Genomic DNA, 25,531 nt, shown 5'->3' with positions numbered 1-25,531 from the left:
ATCAGGATGTAGTGATGGACTCTAACCTGAACCTTCAGAGCCACATAAAGACAGTTACAAAGTCAGTCTTCTATTACCTGAAGAACATTTCCAGGATCAAAGGACTAGCAAGATCTAAAGAAACTCATCCGTGCGTTTAACTCCAACTTGTCCCCCTGCAGCTGCCTGGTTTTATTGAAAGCGGGGTGGGGGTCGGTCATAAAACAGAAACTTAAAGATAAGGAGTAGATGGGTCTCTCTGAATTAGCTGAAACCAGTTTCTCCAAGAACAGGATGGTCCACCTCACCTTGTTTCCAGCTTAGAGTGGAGAGACAAACTTATTCATGAGATAACTATTTGCAAAACTTAATAAAGCTCAGTTGGATTACGCACCGGTAGGTTTATCTTCGGGATGGTCAGACTTAAATTTATTCTAAATCTATTTTCCTTTTATTCATTAAATCAGAATTGTAAAACTGCTTTTTGAGTTTGCTCAGAATACCCAAATATCAACATAAAATATGGTTGATAATCTAAAATATGAGAACACCAGTAAACAGGAGGAGTGAAATACTTTTTCACAGCACTGTGAATGCATGAAACACAAAATGACCAGACTGTAGAAAAAGCAAAAAAAGGAAAAAAAAAATCAATTTATTATTTCAATTTCAATATTTATTGATTCAGTAGAATAACTGAAAATTGGCTTAAGAATTAAATAAATCTGTATATTCTTACAAAAAGCACATACTTTCTCGGTGTTCTTAGGTGTTGCGGGTGCATCACCAGCTGGAGATGAAGAAGGACATGTGAACAGTTCAGCTTAGTACGGATGAATTGAAGCAAGAAGGGAAGCAGGGCAAATAAACAATACAAAAAAGCCAGAAACTCAAGCTGTGCTAAAACAGCTCGTGGTGTTAGTGTTGATTCAACTCTACCCTCCATACTAACGTCTGAAGACCAGTGTCTCAAGTTTCTATTTAGCAAAGTAACGCTAAAAGTTATCAAAAAAATCAACGCAGTCACAGGTATGGGCATTGACTTCAGGCGTAAATTAAAAAATCTCTTCAGGACCAAATGCACAGCCTTGCAAACAATTAAAACATTAATAGTTTTTGCTAGAACACAAACGAGGTGAAAAGTCATCACGGACCAGTCAGAGGAACAACGCGTTGCTGTGGTGAACAGCATCCCCACCATGGTGTTGCTGTTAGGAGCAGATGCAGCCGAGTTTGTTTTAAGTCTGTTTGTGTAGATTAGCACCAAAAGGCCTGTGGCCAGGAAAAATCTTCCGACACATCTGCTGCAGGCTGAATGTACATTCCATATTTTTGTGCAAACATGAAAGCTGAACATTTCTGCAAAACAGAAAAAAGTTGCAAGATTGTTAGGCAGATGAAAGGAAAAGTGAAAATGGCATATTATTAACAGGACCAGTTAGACAGTATTACCTTCTTGGAGCATGCATGCTTCTTTTGAGCAGGATGTTGGAAATAACGTTAAAAAGATCTGGAATAGAAATATAAGAATGTCTCTCATACACACACTGCATAAACACCCAATCTTACCAAGTATTTTGATGTATTTTCTAGTGCAAATATTTTTGTAGACTTGAAATAAGACAAAACTAGCATACAATAAACTTTTCAGCAAGATATATGAGCTTCTCTTAAGTCAATAATACCTTCATATAGACAAAAAATATTACTAACAGATTATTTAACTTATAACTAGAACTTTTTCATCAATATTATGGAAACAATTTGAAACAAGGTCTTATTTCTTGCCAAAAAAGTTTTTTGTATGTCAGTTTTGTCTGATTTGAAGTGTACCAAGGTTATTTGCACTAGCATCTAGTCAAAAAAAACTTAATTTTGTGTTTTTGCACCAACAGACAAGTTACTTACATCGCACAATTGAAGGATTTGGCATTTCAGCAATCCAGTTTTAAAGTCTGCACACTTAGAATCCTGCAGAATGTTGTTTTTAGGATTACCCTCCTTGAAAATGCTAAAACTATAAACAGTTCTCCAATGATGCAGTTGAACAAAGCTGGTGGTTCGGGTATACCGAATGTCTGCTTTCACCTGATGAGAAAAACAACAGACATTTCTGTCATTAAGTGTGTGCTCTGACCTGATTTTTCCCTTAAAAGAGTTGCAAAAAAGTAAAAAATAAAAATAATCAAGGTGAGAAATCAATGTCACATTACATTAATTTAATCAGGCGTATAATTTCATGTCACATGTCAAATCATGAATTGATATTTTTCTAATCTTAGAATAATGTAGATGTTGCACTCACCTCTATCTTATGTAAAAGACAGACAGTATCAGAGAGAAAATGCACCCCAAACTGTAGACCCTCACATTTACACATTTCTCTCTTTTCCTCTGTATCATTCATATTGTGCAACAGGTGCAACCATGAATCATAGAGCACGCATAACAAGGACACTGCGCATCTCTCAAAAGCCAAAATCGCATGGAAGGCCACAACACTTTCAGAAGATCTAAAATCACAAACAACATTTTATTACATAACCTCCGGCATTCTGCTTTTCACGTGAAAATCATGTACTGCGGCAGTCTCCCATCTTTCCATCATCATGAAATGTGATTGCACATCAAAACCTTAATCACACAGCAGGAATTTCTGTTTATAATTACAATAAATGAACTTAAATTCCATCCTCCTGCTTATCTTCTCAAGAGATTGTCTAATTGTCTTTGGAGGGGTTTTCTAATGCAGTGTGAAGACCTTCTTCGTTTTAGCCGATTCCCTGCAGGGGATTTCATTAAATTACCGCCAAATTGGACCTAAATATGTGGAAAAATACACACCTGGGTATTCAGATTGCTAACATAGTTGTGCATGTCAACAGGAAAGCTGCAAGTGAAGAGAAAAGTCAGCAATTCTACCTGCAAGTTACCGTACTTACCCCTTAAACGCCAAAGTTGGTTTTGTTTTGTTACTGATGTGGAGGACAGAACATTTACATGATATGCTTAAAGCTTCGTTTTCTCGGTAATGTTCATCCTGGCGAAATTCGGTCGGCTGGTCCAGGCCAGACCAGGTGCCAGATGATATTATCCATGTACAGAGAGTTAAGAAGCCAAATGTGAATGTTGTCATTGCAGAGGTTCGCCTGTAGCGTACGTGTTGGATGCAAAGATGTCTTCTTAAAGCGTCTGTGGTGTAGGAGGCAACTTGTTGGACCACTCTCAGTGGAACATGCAAATTTCATTTTGCATTTAGTCGATTAAGGTGTAAAGATTACAATGTATGAGCATTAGACACAATTGCGAGACTTATTGGATTGTCCTATACAAGTCATCTTAGTTTTAATTAAAATCACTTTTGTAGAAGTCACTTTTATTGGTATTTTGATAAGCAACAAAGTGTGCATATAAGCAGTTTTTACACTTTCTACAAAACAAAGATTTTCCCTTTGTCTCTTCAGATAATGCTCAGCATGTATTTTGTTTTAGTAAAATTATAAAAAAGAGATTAAAGTATTATTTTCTAACAGAAAGAAACTTGGGAAAATGAAAAGTAATTTAACATTTAAATTCTCAGGGGAATGCATAGTTTTAGGCTTAATTGTAGCATGTTTTGATTTGACATCACTGTGTTTTTGTTCTTTTTTCATACTTAATGATGAACATGATAATACTGGGATTAAAGTTCTATTCTTTTTTTCTATGGGTATATGATGTGATGAAATAATAACTAGCTGAAATCAGTCACTTCCAGCATGCAGTATGCAGAGGTGAGTGAATGATCACTGCATGGTCTGCTGTGAAGTAAAGCTATCTTTTTAGTATTATTATAGTATTTGATCAACATTTACTTACTTTTTACTCAGATCATTTGACATCCCCTATCAATACATGTTGTTTTCCTCTTTTTATTGAAATGGCATCTCCGAATTCTTGTTTCTCTGTAAGTTGTGAACTTCTTTGCAAAAATAGACAACATATTTTGCGTACTCCTCTTAATAGCATCTATGAACAACAGTTTTCATGTTTTAAGAAAGATAATCAATTTCATTAAGATCTGGGTTTTAGCTGGGCTATTCTAACATGTGAACATTCTTTAATATTAACTAATGTATTTCTGGCCATAAATGCAACATTTCTGCCAAGCTGAAAAGTGAATCTGTGCCCCTGTAGCAAGTCGTGCTGCTGCTAATGTGTTTTCTTCCAAGGCTGCTCTGTATTCAGCTTCATCCATCTTTGTATGAACAGTTCCCCATGTTCTTCCTGTCCCTGCTGAACAAGAGCATCACCAACAGATGATTTCTAGAATTGATAATAATTATACAACAGATAACAAATTTACTGTATAGAATAGTGGCAGCATGTTGGAGTAGCTCAACTTTTTTTCTTTTTCTATGTTATTGAGCCGTTGCATGTTTGGAGAAGTACTCTGTCTGGTTTTGGATACTGTGGAGCTGGAAGGATTTTTTTTGGGTTTTTTTTGTTCATGACAGTTGTGATCCGTCATACAGCAACGGTCTTCAGTCAGAGGTCTCTTCAGCTTTGTTGCAAGATTGACTGCTACCTTAGATTCTTCATGTCCACAGCATCACCATCTTACAACAACTCAAGTTGCGTGACTCGTATGAGTTAAAACAACATTAATTTCTCTTTGGGATGAATGAAGTATTTTTGAACATGCTGCTGTTTGGGTGGTGAAGCGAGTTGTTTTCCCTCCAGACATAATGTTATCTAGCCACCATGATGCTGTTTGATCACTAATGTTCTCTATCAAACCACTGAGGCCTTTGTGGAACAGATGCTTTCATACAAACCAAGTTGCACACAGGTGGACTCTAATTACATTGTAATAGATAAAAGAGGGGTGAATGAAAATAACAAATAGCACATCTTTCTGAAGTAAGTTTGTAAATAAATTATGTGCTGTTTTATGTTGGTATATCTAATATAATCTGAAAAAATACTATGAAGTTTGCCGTTCTAAAATGACGAAACATTTTAAATAGATTTAAAAGGTATTAGTATTTTTAATGAGGTGCAGTGCAATGAGAGGCAATTATAGTAAGAACTCTGCAGTGGTTCATATTTTATCTTGGCGAGATGGGACGGTAGAGTTTAGGGTGCAGAAGTGAAGAGGTCATGGAAATAAATTATTTGATAATTCATAATTTTAATATTAAATAATAAACTACAAAATCTGAAAATACATTTAGTTACTATCTGTTTAATTTGCTCATATTGTTCACTTACCTGAACACAAATTCTCAGATTTAGATACTTACCACTGGAAACCTCCACAAACAAATGTGCCATTGTTTGTCACTACACTGCTCCTTGTTCACATATGGATGGTTTGTTACCTCTCATCTAACCCCCCACACCCCTGTATTTGTGTCTCTTTAGAGTCTAAGAAATATGAGATTTGTTGTTCTTTTCTATTCCACTTCTGCAGTGATCTCTTTAGAAAAAATCTTTTTCTGTCGCTAAAGCAAACAAAGTACATGTTCACTAAATCAATGGATCTTGTGAAACAGTGGGTACCCTTCAGATGCCTTGTTTTTTAAAAAAAAATGCTCTGTACTGTATAGTAACATAATGGCCACTACTGAATCCAGTGTGAGTTACTGTACATGTCTGTTTGTGAAACAATCCGCCCTGTGATGGACAGGTGACATTTTCCATGGTTTACTGAACCTCGTCCATCCAAAGATCGGTTTCTTTTACCCTGAATTGGTAAAACATTTGGACACAATGTGACATTGAAAAGCTGTATCATAATGTTCGGAGAACTCCAAAAGTTAGAAAACTTTTAACTACTACACCAGAAAAGTTCTATTTAACAGTAGTACAGCGAAGTAAGACTTCACAGAAAAAAAACAACTAAGATTAAAAAAACAGATATCAAAACATGTTAACTTAATGAAGAACCATTGATTAGTTATTGTGACAGAGTTGCTAATTAACAACCACCTTATTTTTCTGCTTGAAGCAACATGCCACCTGTTGTTCAGCTTGTTGTGTATAGGAACAAAGCAACATGTTGCAATGTTTTAATCCCGGGTGTGCGCTGTTTGTCACCCTGCTGCAGCTGGTCTGTCCTATTAGAGAAAACCCCTGGGTAATAAAGCCATGTGTCGGACAGATGGGAACTTATTTACTTTGCACTATTTTTCCTCTGTTTGTGTGTGTTCATGTGTGCATGGTGGTGGGGAGAGTGAGGTGTCTGTTTCCCAGGGTCCGGTTGTTGTTTTTTTTTTGTTTAATGATATTGTTTCCTATTATATTGTTCCAGTGCATAAGTATTAGCTACAAAATGGCCCAACTTTAAGGCCAAACACATTGTAGATCAACTTTTAGAGTCATTTTATTGTTCAAGTGAACGCTGTAATCTGAGTCTGAAATACTAAAATAACCCTTCTTAGAGATATTCATTTAATTTTATATCACAACACATCTGGCATCGTCAGTATAAAATTTGAGTTTCCTTCCTAGTCTCTTATCTTCAGTGTCAACAGGAAGTTTAAAACAAAATGGAAATTTGTCAGACGTCAGTCAAAGCGAGGCAAAGTCCTGACTGAGGAAGTAAGTAGGTGGGATAGAGTACATTTATTGCAAGTTATTAAAAGAGTGGAACTAAAAAGGGCTAAAAAAAAAAAGGCCAATCACAGATGGCATGTTGCAGAAATATTTTCTTATCCATGTTTCCCTTTTGCCCCAGTTACAATAAAGACAATTTTGATTATTGTAGAATATTTTTGGTTGCAAAAAGTACACATTTTGAAGTAAAAGATGTTTTCTCACTACAAGTCTGTGTTACTTTAAATTAATATATTAAATTATTATGAAATTACTTTATCCTACTCAGTTTTCCATTTCTTTGGACCAGAGTACATTATTTTTTTAATGACTTCACCGAGTTTTATGTTGTAATTTTGCCCTTACTAGAGTAAATTATTCTTAATTCTGTTTTTACATAGTTCTTATTGTTTGATATATTTTTTATCTTTGTGTAAATCTACAATGTCTTCCAGTTTGCTGCTGTTGTGCTATTTGGTTCATGACTATTTGATATAATTATTTCAACTTTTTTATAACTAGTATTTAAAAAAAAAAGCATTTCCACAACAGATTCCAATAAAATCACAACTTTATGTTACAGTTTTATTACCATGACAACACAACATTAAAAAACCTTTTTCTTAAACAGTTTGTCAGTAATAACCTGTTAATATTGGATATCCGTATTGACAGTCTTTCCCATAATATGTTTCTTGGCATTCTGTTCGGGTCTGAACAATATTATCCAGCATTTTGGCAGAAAAATGCAAAACAGGACTCCATAAGCAGAGGCAAGAATAGCAAATATTTCCACCGCGTCGCTTAGCTTACCAGGAGAGCTGACGTATGCAGGGATAAATGTAATCCAGACTGAGGTGAATATCAACATGCTAAAGGTAATAAACTTAGCTTCATTAAAGTTATCAGGCAGCTTTCGAGCCAAAAACGCAAGCACAAAACATAAAACGGCCAAAAACCCTATGTACCCTAAAACAGCATAGAACCCGATGGCTGAACCGAGATCGCACTGTAAAACGATTCTCTCCTCAAACAGCACAAAATTCATGACAGGGAACGGAGGACTTATACTTAACCAAAGTAGGCATATCAAAACCTGTAGGAGCGTGAAGGCTAACACGCTGAGTCTCTGCTGCGCTGGTCCAAACCATTTCATTATGTTGCTGCCTGGACGTGTAGCCCTGAAGGCTATTAAAACCACCATAGTTTTCCCGAGAACACAGGAAATGCAGAGGACAAAGGTCATGCCGAACGCCGTGTGCCGCAGCATGCAGGACCACTCGGTGGGGCGGCCGATGAAGGTGAGAGAACACAGGAAGCAGAGAGTCAAGGAGGCGAGCAGCAGGAAGCTCAGCTCTGAGTTGTTGGCTCGTACTATCGGAGTCTCTTTGTGGGTGAAGAAGATCAGCGCAGCGATCGTAGTCAAAAGGATTCCAAGGAGCGAACACAATGCCAACACCATCCCGAGGATTTCATTGTACGACAGAAACTCAACTGGTTTTGAGATGCAGGAATCTCTTTGGTTATTTGACCAGTGCTCCGGAGGGCATTTAAAACACTGCAATGATTCTGTAAAACAAAGGGGGGAAAACATCTAGTAAATGCTTGAATCAAAAGACTGAATCTGTACACTGTAAGATTACCGGTTAAATTTGTAATTTCGCCTGCTGGACAAGGTATGCAGTCGTGGCAGCAGATTGGCTTTCCTTTCTGGAGGACCTTATAAGTTCCAGGGAGACATTTCTTACTGCACTCTGACACAGGTGCCTTGACACAAAGATAATTGCAACATTATATTGCATTTCACAAAAAAGCGATCATGCCCTATGAAATTGATTGAAACAACAAAAAGACTCATTATCTCTAACAAGCCATTTGCCCAGACCACGGAGATGTTGTTCATGATGAACTGTCGGTCATCGGGGAAAGTGGCATCATAAATGCCAACAGTTTCTCCTTCCATGATCCCTCTTTTTGTAATTTGTAAATTTACAAGTTCATATCTTGCTGGTGAGTCTCCATTTCTGTCAAAATAAACTCTTTGCCCATTCACAGTGGTGAAATTTACTCTGTGGAGACTTTGCAAAATCTGCAAAAGACATAAATTCAGATCAAATCATAGACATCCCTATTTAACAATAAACTCTGAGCTTCTCACCTGCCATGGCTGTGTGTGTTTGGAGTCAAAACACCCCCTACTGGACGTTGGGGCTTCGTTACCGCCACATTTAATTATGAGGTCAAGTGCATGAGCTACTGCATAAACGGACTTGTAGACATTATTGGTAAATCTGAGCTCAGACACATCGGTGAACGGGGATTCAACAGTCTGCAAGCTCTCGGTGCCACTACAGGGCCATCTTTGTGAGTTCACGGTGTCATTTAGAGAACAATCAAACACTTCTTCCCAGAAATCTTTGACAAACTGGCTGTTGGGGAACTGTGAAGGGTGGAGCTGCCTCAAGTGCTCTTCCAGACCAGGGATTTTAGCTTTGGGCACAGTGAACCCAAATGACCCCAGCAGGACGGTGTGTCCTTCGCCATCTGCGAGGGATGAATCTGTGATCCACGCATCACTGCCAATCCACTGCAGTCCTGTGATGTTCTGCTTGTGCAACTCTGAAGCGAGTATTTTAATTTCCCTATGAGACATAAAAGCCATGATGACCTTTGAAGTGGACTGTTTAATGGTCTCTGTTATTCTCTGCACGACGTGGGGTGGGTCAGAAGATGAAAACGCTTCAGAGTACTCTACACAGATTCCATATTCTTCTGCAGCTTGGATGAATGCCGCAATTCCATCCAAGCCATATTCATTATCCACAGCTATGGCCCCAACCCACGTCCACCCAAAATGCCTGACCAGCTTTGCCAGAGCTCTGCTTTGGTAGTAGTCGCTGGGAATCGTTCTGAAAAAAGTTGGATGCTCTTTCCTATTGCTCAGGCAGGCACAAGTTGCAAAATGGCTGATCTATTACAGGACAACAAAACACCTTACATTAGCATTCAAGGGATTATTATAGAAACTAATTCACCAATATGAATACTAAGAGAATGCCTCGACACTTCACTGGTAGTTTGTCGACCTCTCATTTGTAACTTACCACAGGTATCTGAAATCTTCCAACAATCTGTGAAAAAGCGATGGTTGGACTTGATCCTGAATGACCTAGGATAGCCCGCACCGCCTCTGTGTCCGGGCAGCCGACATCACTGATGTCCACTTGGAGCCCACTCACCAGCGCCAACGCAGCCCTCAGTATGTCCATCGTCCCACAGTTGTTGTAGATCGTATAGCCAAGCCTCACACCGGAAAGCATTTCAGGGTTTCTGTTGATCTCATTTATAGCAAAGATCATTGTCTGGGCAAATTTAAATTCTCTGAAGTTGAAACTGGAAACATACAACACAATTTTAAATCTAAGTCACAACAATGTACATGTAAAATAAAACACACATGATGTCATGAATAATTTAAAAAGACAATAATAAGGTAATTATTAAATTGATGTGAACTGAAATACAAGCCTAGCCATACTCGTTGCATTTTCGGAAGCCTGGAATTGACTGAAAAGTGTCGGTAAAATAATTCTGGCCTGTGCGAAATGAAAAAATGCCTCCAATGATGAGATCCCCATCCTGTGCTAATTCAGGCTGTTGTGTTCCTCCTAGCAGTCGACATCCAGTCCTTCCTGGTTTTGCTAGTACAGAGATTAGGAGCAACCTGAACAGCAGCATGGTTCATCTCTGTTAGATGTCAGATCTGCTCGTCTTGTCAGGGCTTTATATGTTACAGGGGTGTGTTTGTCAAAATTCAACTCAATCTCCAGAGGCGGCAACAGACCAGTAAGACAAGCAAAATTTGTATATATTTTATTTTAATCCCATGTAGAGCCAACTATGTACAAAATAAAACACTTAATGAATTTCTCTCTTACAGTTCAGCTCAAAATTATTCATACCACTTTCAACCTAAAAGTGTGTTGTTATTGTCTTTTAAAAGATGATACAATCTACAGGGGGTATTCTTTAAGAAACTATTTCTATCTACGAATATCCATTTGAAAAAGGGCATGCTAAAACGTATTTGTAACCTTTTTAATAATCAAAGCAGTCAAACCCTTTCTATATTCAGAACTTTTTGCACATTTCCACTGGTATGTTGACGATTCGTCATTGTTGATGAGCGTCATGTCTTTGAGGTTGACCCTCACACTAATCTTTAGCTTCTCTTTCAAATTTGGGTCAGGATTTAATATTACTTCCAGGCAAAAGAAACAGGTTGGTAAAATTGTCAGGGATAGGAATGAATTGTTATACAAATACTATTAAAACAATGACATATTGAAAACAACAACAGTATATGGGAGTGGGACTGAGGAAAAAAGAGTTGTCTACATGTGCCATATGTATGTGTTTGTACTCTACATTACTGGGTGTTTAAAATGGATGAAGTTTATGTCAGTCAACCCTATTCTAGATTGTTGATCTCATCTAGAATAGGAAAAGCACGTGTGTTTTTTCTTAAGTGTCATGAAAGAAAATGAATAGATTAAGCTATCTGAAGCAGTCCACACCAAACTAATGCAAATGTGGCTGGCAATACTGACATGCAGGTGACTGAAAACCAACCTGCTGTTCCAACAGGGACAGCAGCAGAGAGCGACCAATGGACTTCCTGCAAGCCTTAATGTCACAAAACAGCACTTGACAAGATTTTTGTGTATTCATTCAGTATCTGTGATTAAATATTTTTCATTTTTTACTCACAAGGTGTTGGCTGTTCATGTTTGGAGTTTATGACAAAAATACATCACCAGGCAAATATATATGCAAATCGGTTCCTAAGCAGACCCACTTCAGAGTCACAATAGGAAGGTATTGCTAAATTTAATATTTTACAACCGCTTTATTATTTTTAACAACTTCTTTAGTCTGACATAGTTATTTATTTTGCAAGAAGTTAAGGAAAAAATCTAACTTTATTTTTCAGTTCTGGGCCTAATAAAGTGATCTGCTTTAGTTCAAACTGGATGAGGTTTTACATTTATTTTGCTATTAGAAGATCGCTACCTTACTGCGTTTGGCTTTTCTTTTTTACTGGAAGTTATTTATTTATTTTTTTGCTGTGGGTTTGGATATGTGAAAAAAACAACCCATTTTTTTATGTTTTTCTTGACCCTTTCCCCATCATATTTTTCTTTGTATTTTTCTCTGGTTTTAGTAAAATGATGTAGCATTTTGGTATGAAAATACAAATCAGCAATCCAAAACTGGAGGCAAGAATAGCAAAGATTTCTACAGCAACACTGAACTTTCCAGGAGAGCTGACGTACGCTGGGATAAAAGTGATCCAGACAGCGCAGAATATCAACATGCTGAAGGTGATCAGTTTAGCTTCATTGAAATTATCCGGTAACTTTCGAGCCAGAAAAGCAAAAAGAAAACACATCATGGCGAGGAGACCTATATATCCAAGCACAGACCAGAAACCAATGGTGGAGCCTAAATCACACTCCAAAACAATTTTGTCTTTGAATTTCTTAAAGTTCTTGATTGGAAGTGGAGGAGCCATTGTTAACCAGATGATACAAATGATAACCTGTATCAGAGTAAAACCCAGAACACTGACTCTCTGCTGCGTAGGCCCAAACCATTTTGTGATATTTCTCCCTGGAAGCGAAGCTTTGAATGCCATTAACACCACTATGGTTTTTCCCAGGACGCAGGAGATGCAGAGGACGAAGGTGATGCCAAACGCTGTGTGTCGCAGCATGCAGGACCAGTCGGTGGGCTGGCCGATGAACGTCAGAGAGCAGAGGAAACACAGAGTCAAGGAGAAGAGCAGCAGGAAGCTCAGCTCTGAATTGTTTGCTCTCACAAGAGGAGTTTTGCGATGTCTGAAAAAAATGGCCGCAACAAGAGCAGTCATGCATGTTCCAAGTAAGGAAGCTGTTGTTAGTAACGCCCCCATAATTTCCTCATATGAAATGAACAGCTCCTCTTTCTTTATGCAGGCATCTCGTCCCTCATTTGACCAGAACTCTGGGAAGCATTTCAAACAGGAGATAGAGTCTGCAAAAAAAATAATAGTAAAGCGTATCATTTACTGGAGATATGTCATATTGGGGAGACAAAACTCAACACATGTGCTACCTGATTTTATAAACTGTTAATCTAACAAATTGGAATGCTATTAAAATGACATTAATTCTGAAAAGAGAGACTCCAGCAGTTCTTGAACTGTCCATGTCATGTCCCCAGCTTATTTTACAGGTTCAACAGTCTCCAAGTCATGTGAAAACAGAGTAAACATGCTAACATTTGCCTTTCGCTCCTGCGAAGTGCTGAAGTTTAATAAAGAGATTACTGAAGCCTGCGGCTCTACATGCCGAGACAGCTGTAAATGATGTATCTATGCGCATTTTAAGCACCATGTTGTCAGAATATTGTAGCAGATTTCTAGTATCCAGTGAACATGTTTTGGAGTAATGTAACAATGCTGACCTGCAACACCAATTAGTACAAAATGTCTGTTTCTGACTGGAGAGACCGCAGTTTTCTGAACATCATTGATTATTCAGATAATATGAAGTGTCTTGTTTTCCTGCACATGAATAGCAGTGATTTTGGTTAATTATCTGACTGGGTCTCTAAAACCAAAATCTTAAATAACTTAAATCAGTATTGAGGAAACTAGAGAACAGTCAAAGAATAACAGATTCAAATGATTTTTTTTTTTTTTTACACAATTAATGAATGATCTATATTTGTGGAGTCACATTGCAGCCATGTTAAGGTGAGCTGGCGATATGCAAGTCAGGGTAATTTAATTTGTGGGATACAAATCCCAACTTGCTTGACTGATACTGAACCTGTGCTGTTACTTATTTCTCCTTCTGCACATCGCACACAGTCGTAACAGCAAACAGGTTTCCCCTTCTGGAGGACCTTATGTGTACCATGAGGACACTTCTCACTGCAAACTGACACAGGGACCTGCAAAAGCAAAACCACAAATATACGTCTAAATATATGAGTTCAAACTTTACTTCTGATGCAACAAGGTGACAAATGAAAGATGCTGGAGTGAATGTAGTTTTTGCACTGTTAGTTGGTTACCTGTAGTGAGTTTTTTGCCCAGATTAAAGACATGTTTGTCACACTCAATTGTCTATCTTCAGGTAAAGATGCATCATATATTCCAACACTGACAAATTCAACTGTGTCGTTTTCTCTCGGCTGCCAGTTTATTATTTCATATTTTGCTGGTGGATCTCCGTTCTCATTGAAGTAGACAAAGTCTCCTTCCTTTGTTTTGAAGTGGATTTTTTGTAACTGCTGTAAAATCTAAAAAGAACAAAAACTACTATTAAGATGAAGCGAAGCTTAAGCCAATCTGTAATTAGGACATTTTCTTTAGAATTTAGAACTTTTTTTGGTATCATGTTCTACTACGATTAGTCAAAACACAAGGTACACTTACTGTGTATGGATCTAGCTGGACATTCTTGTCACATGTTTTATTGCAGTTGAGTATTTCATGCAGAGCATGAGCCACTGCATAAACCCCTTTGTAGACATTGTAAAATATTGGCATGAGTGACATATCGGTGAAGCTGTTTTCTACTCCAGTTAGATCTTCCTCTCCGGTGCATTTTTTCTGAATCTCCCCAGAGTTTGACTGATTGAACTTACAGCTGAACAACGCCTCCCAGAACTCTCTAAATAAGACACTGTTTGATGAATTCAGAGGCTTAACATTAAACATGAACTTTGTGATTCCGCTCACATGCGTTTTAGGGATGGAGAGCCCTATAGCTCCATCCAGAATATGACTTTTATCCATTGCTGCAATTTGAGAATCAGAAATCCAGCCTTCAGTTCCCACCCACTGGTAGCCAGTCAAATTGTTTCTAGAAAATTCCTGCAACAGCACGTCCCAATCCATGTTGGAAAGAAAAGTAACAATGACCTTTGAGGTAGATGTCTTAATAATCTCAATTATGTTTTGTATTTTCTCCAATGGATCTGTTCTAAAGAATGATATGGAGTACTCCACACATACACCCAGCTGCTGTGCGGTTGCTATGAATGTCGCCATGCCATTATTTCCGTAGTCGTCGTTGGTTCTGACGGCACCGAGCCAAGTCCATCCAAAATACTTGACCAGTTGGGCCAGAGCTCTGCTCTGGTAGTAGTCGCTGGGTATTGTTCTGAGAAATGATGGGTACTTGATTTTATCGCTGAGACAAGCACACGTGGCAAAGTGGCTGATCTATTAAAAAAAGACAGACATTTTAAAATAAGTGCTAAACAAAGACTTTTTTTTTTACTTAAATTTTTATCTTTTTCACCCACCATTGGGATATGAAAGGGTCCTATCGCAGTCGCTATGGCTGCTGTAGGGGAGGAAGACGTTTCTCCCATTATCACCTGTACCTGTGCAGGTGTTGTACATGCCTCTGCAGGTAAAGCCTCAATTTCATTCCCATTGAGTAAGGCCAAGGCAACTCTTACACTTCTGGCAATGGAGCCACAGGTATCGTACATTTTATAGCCCAGAGTTAATCCCGGCAGTAGATCTGAACTGTTGTTAATTTCCTCAATGGCAAAAAGCATGGCTTGAGCAAACTGAAAGTCTCTGAAATTTAAACTTAAACAGAATTTTGAATAATGAAAAAAGAACCAATTTAGTCTTTAAGTTGACATTATATACTGTATATATATACAGTATATACACAAACAAAATCAGTCAAAAGAATGAATGATCTTTACCAAATTCACTTTGTAATTCACCTGGTGCATTGCAGTCTCAGAGGGTTTTTTTCATAGTTATCTTGGCTGTTTTTCCAGCTGCTGTGGAAAGAGAAGATTCCTCCCAACATTATGTCCCCGTTCCGAATGAGCTGGGCGTTCTCCAGATCCCCTATTTGTGTGCAAGCTGGTTCCTTTGCATGAGAAGAGGACACCACTATCAGCCAATAAAAAATGGTCCACCTTTGCCGTGGCCATGTCTGTGCGGACGCCATCCTGACACAAAGAAACGAGCTGGAAACCCTCACCTGAATATTTATACTCTGTGAATTTGCATGAGCTTCAATGACAAAACGCTAATGGTTTGTCTAACCCACAGGTTGGAGTGAGGAGAAGGGAATACCCAAATATGTACAGCTTCTTTCGCTGTAGGATTTCTATGGCAATATTTGCACATTTTTAATGGCGTCTACATAGCATGCAAATATTTTATTTACAACATAGCGTAAGTCTAATAATAATTACCTTCTTTTTAAATGTGTTTATTGAATAGGAATGACTTTCCCAGCCTTTCCTTTACCGTAGTCTTAGACAGGAAGTGTGATGTTTAGGTGGAATGAGTAAGTTGGCAAAGTGACAGAGCCGTGCACAACATATAGAAGAGTTAAGCTGGGAAAATATAACAGCAAACATAAATAGTACAATAAAATCAAGTAGCACTTTGTGACATGTTAGAAGATTGGACTATTGTCTCATAATCTGCTTTTAGCCTATTTACAACTTTGTCCCAGTAGAGGTTTCTTCTCCAGTGAACGTAAACGTACATCTGAAGTCTTCACAATTTACTACTGAAGTGACTTCTACATGCAATTGACTCGACTGGACTCGATTTTATTTAGAAACATTCCAAGTGAAAGACGAAAAAGCAAATACATTCAACACTTTTCAGGTTTTTATTTGTACAGCAGCTTGAAAACGGTGCATCCTTTAACTTTATTATATGTATTATGTATTCCTGATGGGAAGTTCGGCTATTTTCAGAGAGCCAGCTGAAGAAAGCTGACTCCAAGAAAAAAGAGGAAGCTCTTCTTTGGGAGCTCCTTTGGTACAGCTCCCAAAGAAGTTTTAGCTTAATTTGTAAAATATGAATGCTTTTCATGTCAATAAATCCCTTTGCATTCATAGTTTTTATGATAAATCTTATACTTGCCGGAATTTATTAATTAGCTCTGTTACAAAAGCAGGCATTCTTGTTTTTGTGCAATATTTTAATCAAATCTTTAGTTTATATTTAACAAAAAAATTATTAACCAAAGCACTCCTAGCAAACCTACTGAACAGAACCACAGTAGAGACAGAACCAAACTCTGTAGCCAAGCTATGTCCTCAGTGCAGGTTGGGATAAAAAAAAAAATCCATTGCCCCAACTATTATTTGGTTCCTCGTCTGAGTTAGTATTTGTCCTGTTTTTGAGATCAAAACAAAGCTCTGCTGCGAGCAGGTCGGAGCCACTGAGAGTGAGAGCTGAGCAGATAAAGGAACAAAAAGTGGAAGAGCTGGCTCTCACATGATGGGAGTGATTGTTAATTTCATTGAGTGTCTTATAAACTCAACAAACGTACCCTAAAACAAATAACCAAAATGATTGGTTTAAAAAATTATTTTGGGGCACCCTTTCCTATCATGTTCTTTTTGGTGTTTTTCTCTGGTTTCATCACCATGATGTAGCATTTTGGAATAAAGATACAAAATAATAATCCAAAACTGGAGGCCAGGATAGCAAAGATTTCTACAGCCACACTGAACTTCCCAGGAGAGCTGACGTACGCTGGGATGAAAGTGATCCAGACAGCGCAGAATATCAGCATGCTGAAGGTGATGAATTTGGCTTCGTTGAAATTATCGGGCAATTTACGAGCCAAAAAAGCACAAATAAAACACAACATAGCGAGAAGTCCAATATACCCAAGCACAGCCCAGAAGCCCACAGCTGAACCCAGAGCACACTCCAAGATGATTTTGTCTTTAAATTCTTTAAAATTCTTGGATGGAAAAGGTGGAGAGATGCTTAACCAGAGGATGCAGATTATCACTTGTATAAGAGTAAACCCAAGAACACTGACTCTCTGCTGCGTAGGCCCAAACCATTTCATCACGTTTCTTCCTGGAAGTGTGGCTTTAAACGCCATTAACACCACTATGGTTTTTCCAAGAACACAGGAGATGCAGAGGACGAAGGCGATGCCGAACGCCGTGTGCCGCAGCATGCAGGACCAGTCAGAGGGCTGGCCAATGAACGTCAGAGAGCAGAGGAAACACAGCTTTAAGGAGAAAAGGAGCAGGAAGCTCAGCTCAGAGTTGTTTGCCCTGACAAGAGGCGTGTTCCTGTATGTGACAAAAATGACTGCGACGACGACAGTCATGCATGTTCCAAACAAAGAAGCCGCAGTGAGCAATGATCCCATAATTTCTTTATATGAAAGAAACTCAGCCTTCTTCTTTATGCAGGCAGTTCGATCTTCATTTGACCAAGATTCAAGAGGGCATCTCACACAGGTGACAGAATCTGTGAAATCATGGCAAAACAGATGTTGAGCTGAACTGGTCTTGATCTTATGACTGGATATAGAATACATGTGGATATATGTGATCAATGACCTATACATGAATAAAACAACGATACTCACGTACAAATGGACACATGCTGACTAACCTGTGCTGTTGCTTATTTCTCCTTCTGCACATCTTATACAGTCAAAACAGCAAACAGGTCGTCCTTTCTGGAGGACTTTTTGTGTTCCTGGGGGACACTTCTCACTGCAAACTGAAACTGGCAACTGCATAAAAATACAGTCCAATAACAAAAATAACAGATTGTGGTGGCTTTCTCAACTATTTGAAATCATACCAGAAAATCAATAACAAGTTAGTTTTTAATCATGTGGCAACTTACCTGGAGTGAGTTTTTAGCCCAAACTATTGACCCAATTTTCACATTTAGCTGTTTATCGGCTGGCAATGATGCATCGTAAAGACCAACAGCCGCAAAGTTCAAGATGCCATTTTCACCCCGCTGCCAGTTTATAATCTCATATTTTGCTGGCGGATCTCCGTTCTCATTAAAGTAAACCTCGTCTCCTTCCTTTGTTTTAAAGCGAATCCTTTGTATGTGCTGTAAAATCTAACATAAAATGAATCCGAATTAATAACAAATATGGCAAAGGGCCGAGCTTTGATTAAAACATTTTCTGTTTCTCGGTGCTAACATTAAACTTACTGTCAATGGACCTAGCTGTACATTGATGTCACATGTTTTATTGCAGTTGAGTATTTCATGCAGAGCATGAGCCACTGCATAAACCCCTTTGTAGACATTGTAAAATATTGGCATGAGTGACATATCAGTGAAGCTGTTTTCTACTCCAGTTAGATCTTCCTCTCCGGTGCACTCCTTCTGAATCTCCCCAGAGTTTGATTGCTTGAACTTACAGCTGAACAACGCCTCCCAAAGCCGTGTAAATAACTCACTATTTGATGAATTCAGCGGCTTAACGTTAAACATGAACTCTCTGAGTCCACTGACGTGCGCTTTGGGGATGGAAAGGCCTATAGCTCCATCCAGAATGCGATTTTTATCCATTGCGGCAATCTGAGAATCAAACATCCAGCCTTCGGTTCCCACCCACTGGTAGCCAGTCAAATTGTTCAAAGAAAACTCATTTAACAACACATCTAGGTCCATGTGGGAGAGGAAGGCAATGACGACCTTTGAGTTGGATGACTTAATAACCTCAATAATCTTATGTATTTTATCAGATGGGTCAGTTCTAAAGAATGATACAGAATATTCAAGACAAATGCCCAGCTCCTCTGCAGTTTCAGTGAACGTCGCCATGCCGTTGTTTCCATAGTCATCATTGGATCTAACAGCTCCGATCCAAGTCCATCCAAAGTGTTTGACCAAATGGGCCAGGGCTCTGCTCTGGTAATAGTCACTGGGTATTGTTCTGAGAAATGATGGGTACTTGGTTTTATCACTGAGGCAAGCACACGTGGAAAAATGGCTGATCTGATGAAGAAGAAAAATACAGCTTTTTTTTTTTTTACAAATTATTTTGCAAACAAAAAAAAAGGTCAGCAAACTAAATACATGGACATTTTCACCCACCATTGGGATGTGAAAGGGTCCAACAGCAGTGGCAATGGCTGCACTAGGAGAGGAAGACGTTTCTCCCATTATCACCTGCACCTGTGCAGGTCTTGTACATGGCTCTGCAGGTAAAGCCTGAATTTCATTACCGTTGAGCAAGGCCAGGGAAACCTTTACACTTCTGGCAATGAAACCACAGGCATCGTACATTTTATAACCCAGAGTTAATCCCGGCAGTAGATCTGAACTGTTGTTAATTTCTTCAATGGCAAAAAGCATGGCTTGAGCAAACTGGAAGTCTCTGAAATTTAAACTTGAAGACAAACATATGGAATCATAACCAATTTGATCTTTATTTCAACAACATGCAAGATAACTGAGTCACTTTTATACCAGCATAGCACTGTAATTCACCTGGTGCATTGCAGCTGCTGAGGTTTTTGTTCATAGTTATCTTGGCTGTTCCTCCAGCTGCTGTGGAAGGAGAAGACTCCTCCCAACATTATGTCTCCTTTCTTTATCAGCTGGGCATCCTCGAGATCGCCTCTGTGCGTGCAGGCTTGCTCCTCAGCCAGAGAGAAAGACGACACCAACAACAAATAAAAAAGCTTCAGTCGCCGCTCCAGCCACCTCCCTGCAGACATTGTGCTGAGTGAAAGAACTGCGTTTAAAAACCTGCACGAATATTTATACTTTATGTATTCACTTGAGATGTAATGAATAAACAATGCTGCTTTAACCTACTGGGCGGGGTGAGGAAAAGGGAAGGCCCTAGTAAATATGACTGAAAGTACAGAATGGTTTAATTTTTTTGCAGGACAGAAGTTTGATTTTCAAACTTTTTTAGCACAATATTTACCTCAAACTTCTGCAATTTTAAAAATGTTTAATATTTATTTTTTTCAAACTCTGTGCAGTTTCTAATAGTTAGGAAAAGATGATCTCTGTTTGGTTGCCGTGGTAAAATCAATGGCGTTTGGACTGCTTGAAAGCAAAGTTGAGAACTGTCACCACTTTGTGATGATTTAGTATGAGTAATCTGTGAAAAAAAATATCAAGCTCCTCCACCTCCTCTCTAAGATATTATATTGCCATGTACAGAAATTCACCGTTCCTGGCCAGAAACAACCAATCACAGTCAGGGAGAAGGTCTTAGCGCCGTCAATCAGCCTGCTGCATCCAATGCTCAAGATGCAAATGGAAGAGAAAAAACTTACTGTTTGAGGAAAACTGTTTATCCACTGGTATCTATCATGGGTGGCCATGCTAACTAGCCTCTGCTATGCCACAGAAGCTGTAGCGAAGCAGAGAGCAGGGATGAGGGTGTGAGCAGCGCGTACACATGGACAAAAAAGCAAACAAATAAAGTAGCTGTGAACATTTAGCTGGGATTATTTTTTTTAAATTATTTTGCAGCTTTATTTATATAGGTTGTCCTATTGAGATTGAAGCACATGAAGTGAGGCATAGAAACACTTTAAATCATACAGTTATTTCAGGGCACCCTTCCCCATCATGTTCTTTTTTGTATTTTTTTCTGGTTTTATCAGCATGACGTAACATTTTGGAATAAAGATACAAAATAATAATCCAAAACTGGAGGCCAGAATAGCAAAGATTTCTACAGCCACACTGAACTTCCCAGGAGAGCTGACGTACGCTGGGATGAAAGTGATCCAGACAGCGCAGAATATCAACATGCTGAAGGTGATGAATTTGGCTTCGTTGAAATTGTCAGGCAATTTACGAGCCAGGAAAGCACAAATAAAACACAAGACGGCAAGAAATCCTATATACCCAAGCACAGCCCAGAAACCCACAGCTGAACCCAGAGCACACTCCAAGATGATTTTATCTTTGAATCCTTCAAAGTTTTTGGATGGAAATGGAGGAGAGATGCTTAACCAGAGGATGCAGATTATCACTTGTATAAGAGTAAACCCAAGAACACTGACTCTCTGCTGCGTAGGCCCAAACCATTTCATCACGTTTCTTCCTGGAAGTGTGGCTTTAAACGCCATTAAAACCACTATGGTTTTTCCGAGAACACAGGAGATGCAGAGGACGAAGGTGATGCCGAACGCTGTGTGCCGCAGCATGCAGGACCAGTCAGAGGGCTGGCCAATGAACGTCAGAGAGCAGAGGAAACACAGCTTTAAGGAGAAGAGCAGCAGGAAGCTCAGCTCAGAGTTGTTTGCCCTGACAAGAGGCGTGTTCCTGTATGTGACAAAAATGACTGCGACGACGACAGTCATGCACGTTCCAAACAAAGAAGCCGCAGTGAGCAAGGCTCCCATAATTTCTTTATATGAAAGAAACTCTGTCTCCTTTTTTATACAAGCATCTCTATTTTCATTTGGCCAGGAGTCAAGAGGGCATCTCACACAGGTGACAGAATCTATGAAATCAACAAACATGAAGAGTTAAAAGACTTAAACTTGCAGGCTTGTTTTTGTTGCACTTGTCATTTGTAGGTTTCTCCACAAGTAACGGCACATAAATGAGTGCACAATTTGAAAAACTAGTTTTTGCAAATTGAACATTTTTATTTCAATTAGCATTTTTCTCGGTTACAAGTTCTTCCTTTAGCTCTAACTTGCCTGTGCTGTTGCTTATTTCTCCTTCTGCACAGTGTAAACAGTCATAACAACAAATAGGTTTTCCTTTCTGGAGGACTTTTCGTGTTCCAGGTGGACACTTCTCACTGCAAACTGAGACAGGCATCTGCACAAAAAAACGCCACGCGTTAAAAAAATAAAATAAAATAAATATGTTGCCATTTTTGATAATAGCTTACCATCAGTGAATTTTGAGCCCAGATTATTGACTCAATTTGCACATCCATCTGTCTGTCCCCTGCCAACGACGCATCATACAGACCCACTACTGCAAATTCCACAGGGCCATTGTCTCTTCTTTGCCAGTTTATAATTTCATATTTTGCGGCTGGATCTCCGTTTGCATTAAAGTACACTTCATCCCCTTCCTTGGTTTTGAAATAAATCTCTTTTATTTGCTGTAAAATCTAAAGAAATGTGTAAAATCAATACTCGATAGTCACTCTTTGCTGTGTTGACGACTTTGTTTTAACAGTTTACTCCTTTCCTCGTAGCCCTTCATCGTAACTTTGATCACAGTAAATGCCGAGCTCACCGTGAGCGGATGTAGCTGCGCGTTGCTGTCACATGTTTGGTTACAGCTGAGGATATTGTGCAGAGCATGGGCAACAGCATACACCCCTTTATACATGTTGTTAAATATGGGCATGAGCGACATGTCGGTGAAGGTGTTTTCAACTCCTGTCAGATCCTCCTGTCCTGTGCATTGTGTCTTAATCTCCACTGAGTATGACCGCTTAAACGTGCAGCCGAATAATGTCTCCCAGAACTCTGTGAACAAGTCGTTGTTTGATGAAAACAATGGCTCCACATTCAGTATGAACTCTTGAAGGCCACTGACGTGCGCTTTGGGGATGGAGAGACCAACGGCTCCGTCTAGGATGTGGTTCCTGTCTCCTGCTGCGGTCTGGAAATCAAATATCCAGGCCTCAGTTCCCACCCACTGGTAGCCAGTTAGGTTGTGGCTGGAGAACTCGTGTATAATCACATCCATGTCAGCTTGGGAGAGGAAAGCGACTATCACCTTTGAAGTCGAAGCCTTGATAATGTTAATTATTTTTTGGATTTTGCCTGCTGGCTCCGTCCTGAAGAAAGACACGGAATACTCAAGGCAAATGCCCAGATGCTGCGCAGCTTCTGTGAACGTCGCCATGCCGCTGTTGCCGTAATCATCGTTCGTTCTGACGGCTCCGACCCAAGTCCATCCGAAGTGCCTCACTAACTGGGCCAGAGCTCTGCTCTGATAGTAGTCGCTGGGTATTGTTCGGAGAAATGAGGGATATTTGGATTTGTCACTGAGACAAGCACATGTGGCAAAGTGGCTGATCTACAACAAAAAAACACATAAATCACATTATGCTGATTAAAACATATTTTTACAGTATATACATACAACAATTATATATTAAAAATGACCAACTCGTTTACAAAGATGCAGGGGTTGCCAGTTTTACCCACCATTGGTATAAAAAATGGTCCAATGACAGTGGCTATCGCCGTGCTCGGAGAGGAAGAGGCTTCTCCCATTATGGCCTGCACTTGTGCAGGTCTTCCACATTCCTTGGAAGGAGCAGACACATTTTCATATTCGTTAAGCAAGGCCAATGCAACCTTTACACTTCTGGCGTTGAAGCCACACGTGTCATAGATTTTGTAGCCCAGAGAAATCCCCGGCAGCAGATCTGAGCTGTTGTTTATCTCCTCGATGGCAAAAAGCATGGCTTGGGCTAACTGGAACTCTCTGAAATTCAAGCTTTATTCAAGACAGTGATTAATAATTTGCAACATGTTCAGTTTCTTCTGGAAAATCAGCATGACGGAAAAAATGAGAAACAGGTAACAAAACCATAATGTTGTTTAGTTTCTTAGCACCTGATGTGTTGAACACTCCTGATTTATTTCAACATTTTTTAATGAAACTACTTATTGGATAGAATTACCTGGTACATTGCAGAGGAAGAGGTTTATCAGTGTAAGTCTCCTCTCTTTCTTTCCAGTTGTTGTGGAAGGAAAAAAGCCCCCCCAACATAACGTCTCCATCCTTCACCAGCTGAGGGTTTTCCAAATCCCCATTCTGACTGCATACAAGCTCTTCAGCCTGAGAAAAACATGCTATCAACAAGAACTGTAACAGTAACCAGCCCTGCCGTAACCTTCTCTTAGCAGACATCATGCTGAGCAGCAGCTACCCTGACAGATGGCGTCACATGTGCAATAACATGCGCCAGACTTGTATTTATGCTTTTGTGAGCAGCCTGCTCTGCATTGGAAAAGTGACTTTTCATCTCTGTGGACCTGCAAAGTGGAGGCCAATTGAAGAGGTCTGAAAGCAATGAACTTAAATAAAAATAGACGGTAAAAATGATAATGTTGCAAAATCATTTCAAAAGTTAGTAAACAGAAGCATGAACCCAGCCTTAGACTAAACTCCCGACAGAAACACAGAATCAGGAAAACTCAACAAAACAAACAAAAAGCAAAAAAAAATACAAATAAATCAATACCTTGAATTTTGAAATACTCTAAAAACAACCCTGATGCTCTCCTACAGATAAACAACGTTATTAAACTGGCTAAGAGTTGCAATTTTGGCCCAGACTTGGTTTTTATACACCTCTAGATGACAAAGAAAATGTATTTGTGGGTTTTATTCTAGAAGAGTAAAAACATTTTTTCCTTTCTTCCAGCTTCACGTATCAGAGCAGTAATATGTTTAGTTTTTGCCGTCAACAGGTGGTTAAACGGGTCAGTTGTCCATTGCTGACAATCAGGTCTTGCTGCTCATTTTAAAGACGATCAGTGAGTGAAATAAATATTGGTCATAATTTTCTCTATAGATACAATTTTAATGAGGCTATGCTTCAAAGCAGATATTGGCAGCAACTCAACTAATCCACACATACAAAACAAATTAGTTTTAAAAATAGCTATGTCTAATAATTTTGAATGGTTCACTTCATAAGTAGTAAACAAACTCGCAAATGTATTTAATACTTAGTACAAAAGCCTCTTTTTTTTTAAAACAACAGCTATAATATACGGCAAACATTGACCAACTGAGGTGATACGGTCCTTCATTCAAATTGATTTTAAGTCTTTGGGAGCTGATCTATGCACAATGATCTTCAGTTCTTTCCTTGGCTTTTCAGATGGAGTCAAGTCAGTGGTTTCATTTTCTTTCTCTGAAACTAGTAGACAGTTATCAGGGCTGTGCATTTGGGATAATTGTCTTGCTGACAAACATTTGTTTTCCCCTCAGATTCATGAGATGAATGTCTAAGTTTACTTTTCCCGTTAATCCTTCTTTCAGTTCTCAACTTCAACCTTTCACTGTTGCCATGGTGATTTAGAGGCGAAGTGCAGTGCCATTCGTCCCTGAAGAGCAGTGTGTCAACAATTACGACGAAACCAGAAAATAGATATTGTGCATCTATACGAGCATTTCTTT

The 25,531-nt window shown here is 39.0% G+C and overlaps 4 protein-coding genes across 4 annotated transcripts; all 4 read right to left on the bottom strand.

The window, feature by feature from the left end:
- Positions 1-7,202: 7,202 nt before the first annotated feature.
- On the bottom strand, positions 7,203-10,296 carry LOC114161508 (extracellular calcium-sensing receptor-like). Its single transcript, XM_028044816.1, has 6 exons — positions 10,097-10,296; positions 9,663-9,951; positions 8,717-9,529; positions 8,405-8,647; positions 8,202-8,325; positions 7,203-8,127 (listed from the first exon to the last, which is right to left on the bottom strand). Exons 1-6 carry the CDS (start codon positions 10,294-10,296, stop codon positions 7,208-7,210), a joined length of 2,589 nt encoding a protein of 862 aa, XP_027900617.1. The 3' UTR covers positions 7,203-7,207.
- Positions 10,297-11,722: 1,426 nt separating this feature from the next.
- LOC114161488 (extracellular calcium-sensing receptor-like) lies at positions 11,723-15,461 on the bottom strand. The gene is made up of 6 exons (XM_028044788.1): positions 15,358-15,461; positions 14,920-15,202; positions 14,045-14,836; positions 13,681-13,908; positions 13,434-13,557; positions 11,723-12,633 (listed from the first exon to the last, which is right to left on the bottom strand). The coding sequence occupies exons 1-6, from the start codon at positions 15,444-15,446 to the stop codon at positions 11,723-11,725; spliced, it is 2,427 nt and encodes an 808-aa protein (XP_027900589.1). The 5' UTR covers positions 15,447-15,461.
- Positions 15,462-16,973: 1,512 nt separating this feature from the next.
- On the bottom strand, positions 16,974-20,043 carry LOC114161491 (extracellular calcium-sensing receptor-like). Its single transcript, XM_028044790.1, has 6 exons — positions 19,880-20,043; positions 19,484-19,766; positions 18,593-19,384; positions 18,269-18,496; positions 18,029-18,152; positions 16,974-17,881 (listed from the first exon to the last, which is right to left on the bottom strand). The coding sequence occupies exons 1-6, from the start codon at positions 19,966-19,968 to the stop codon at positions 16,974-16,976; spliced, it is 2,424 nt and encodes an 807-aa protein (XP_027900591.1). The 5' UTR covers positions 19,969-20,043.
- A 912-nt stretch (positions 20,044-20,955) lies between these two features.
- LOC114161478 (extracellular calcium-sensing receptor-like) lies at positions 20,956-24,127 on the bottom strand. The gene is made up of 6 exons (XM_028044780.1): positions 24,024-24,127; positions 23,542-23,836; positions 22,619-23,410; positions 22,263-22,490; positions 22,066-22,189; positions 20,956-21,863 (listed from the first exon to the last, which is right to left on the bottom strand). The coding sequence occupies exons 1-6, from the start codon at positions 24,110-24,112 to the stop codon at positions 20,956-20,958; spliced, it is 2,436 nt and encodes an 811-aa protein (XP_027900581.1). The 5' UTR covers positions 24,113-24,127.
- Between the last annotated feature and the right edge of the window lie 1,404 nt (positions 24,128-25,531).

Source organism: Xiphophorus couchianus, chromosome 18, assembly GCF_001444195.1.
Source record: "Xiphophorus couchianus chromosome 18, X_couchianus-1.0, whole genome shotgun sequence".
Lineage (NCBI taxonomy): Eukaryota > Metazoa > Chordata > Actinopteri > Cyprinodontiformes > Poeciliidae > Xiphophorus > Xiphophorus couchianus.
This window is presented reverse-complemented; position numbering and strand designations above follow the sequence as displayed.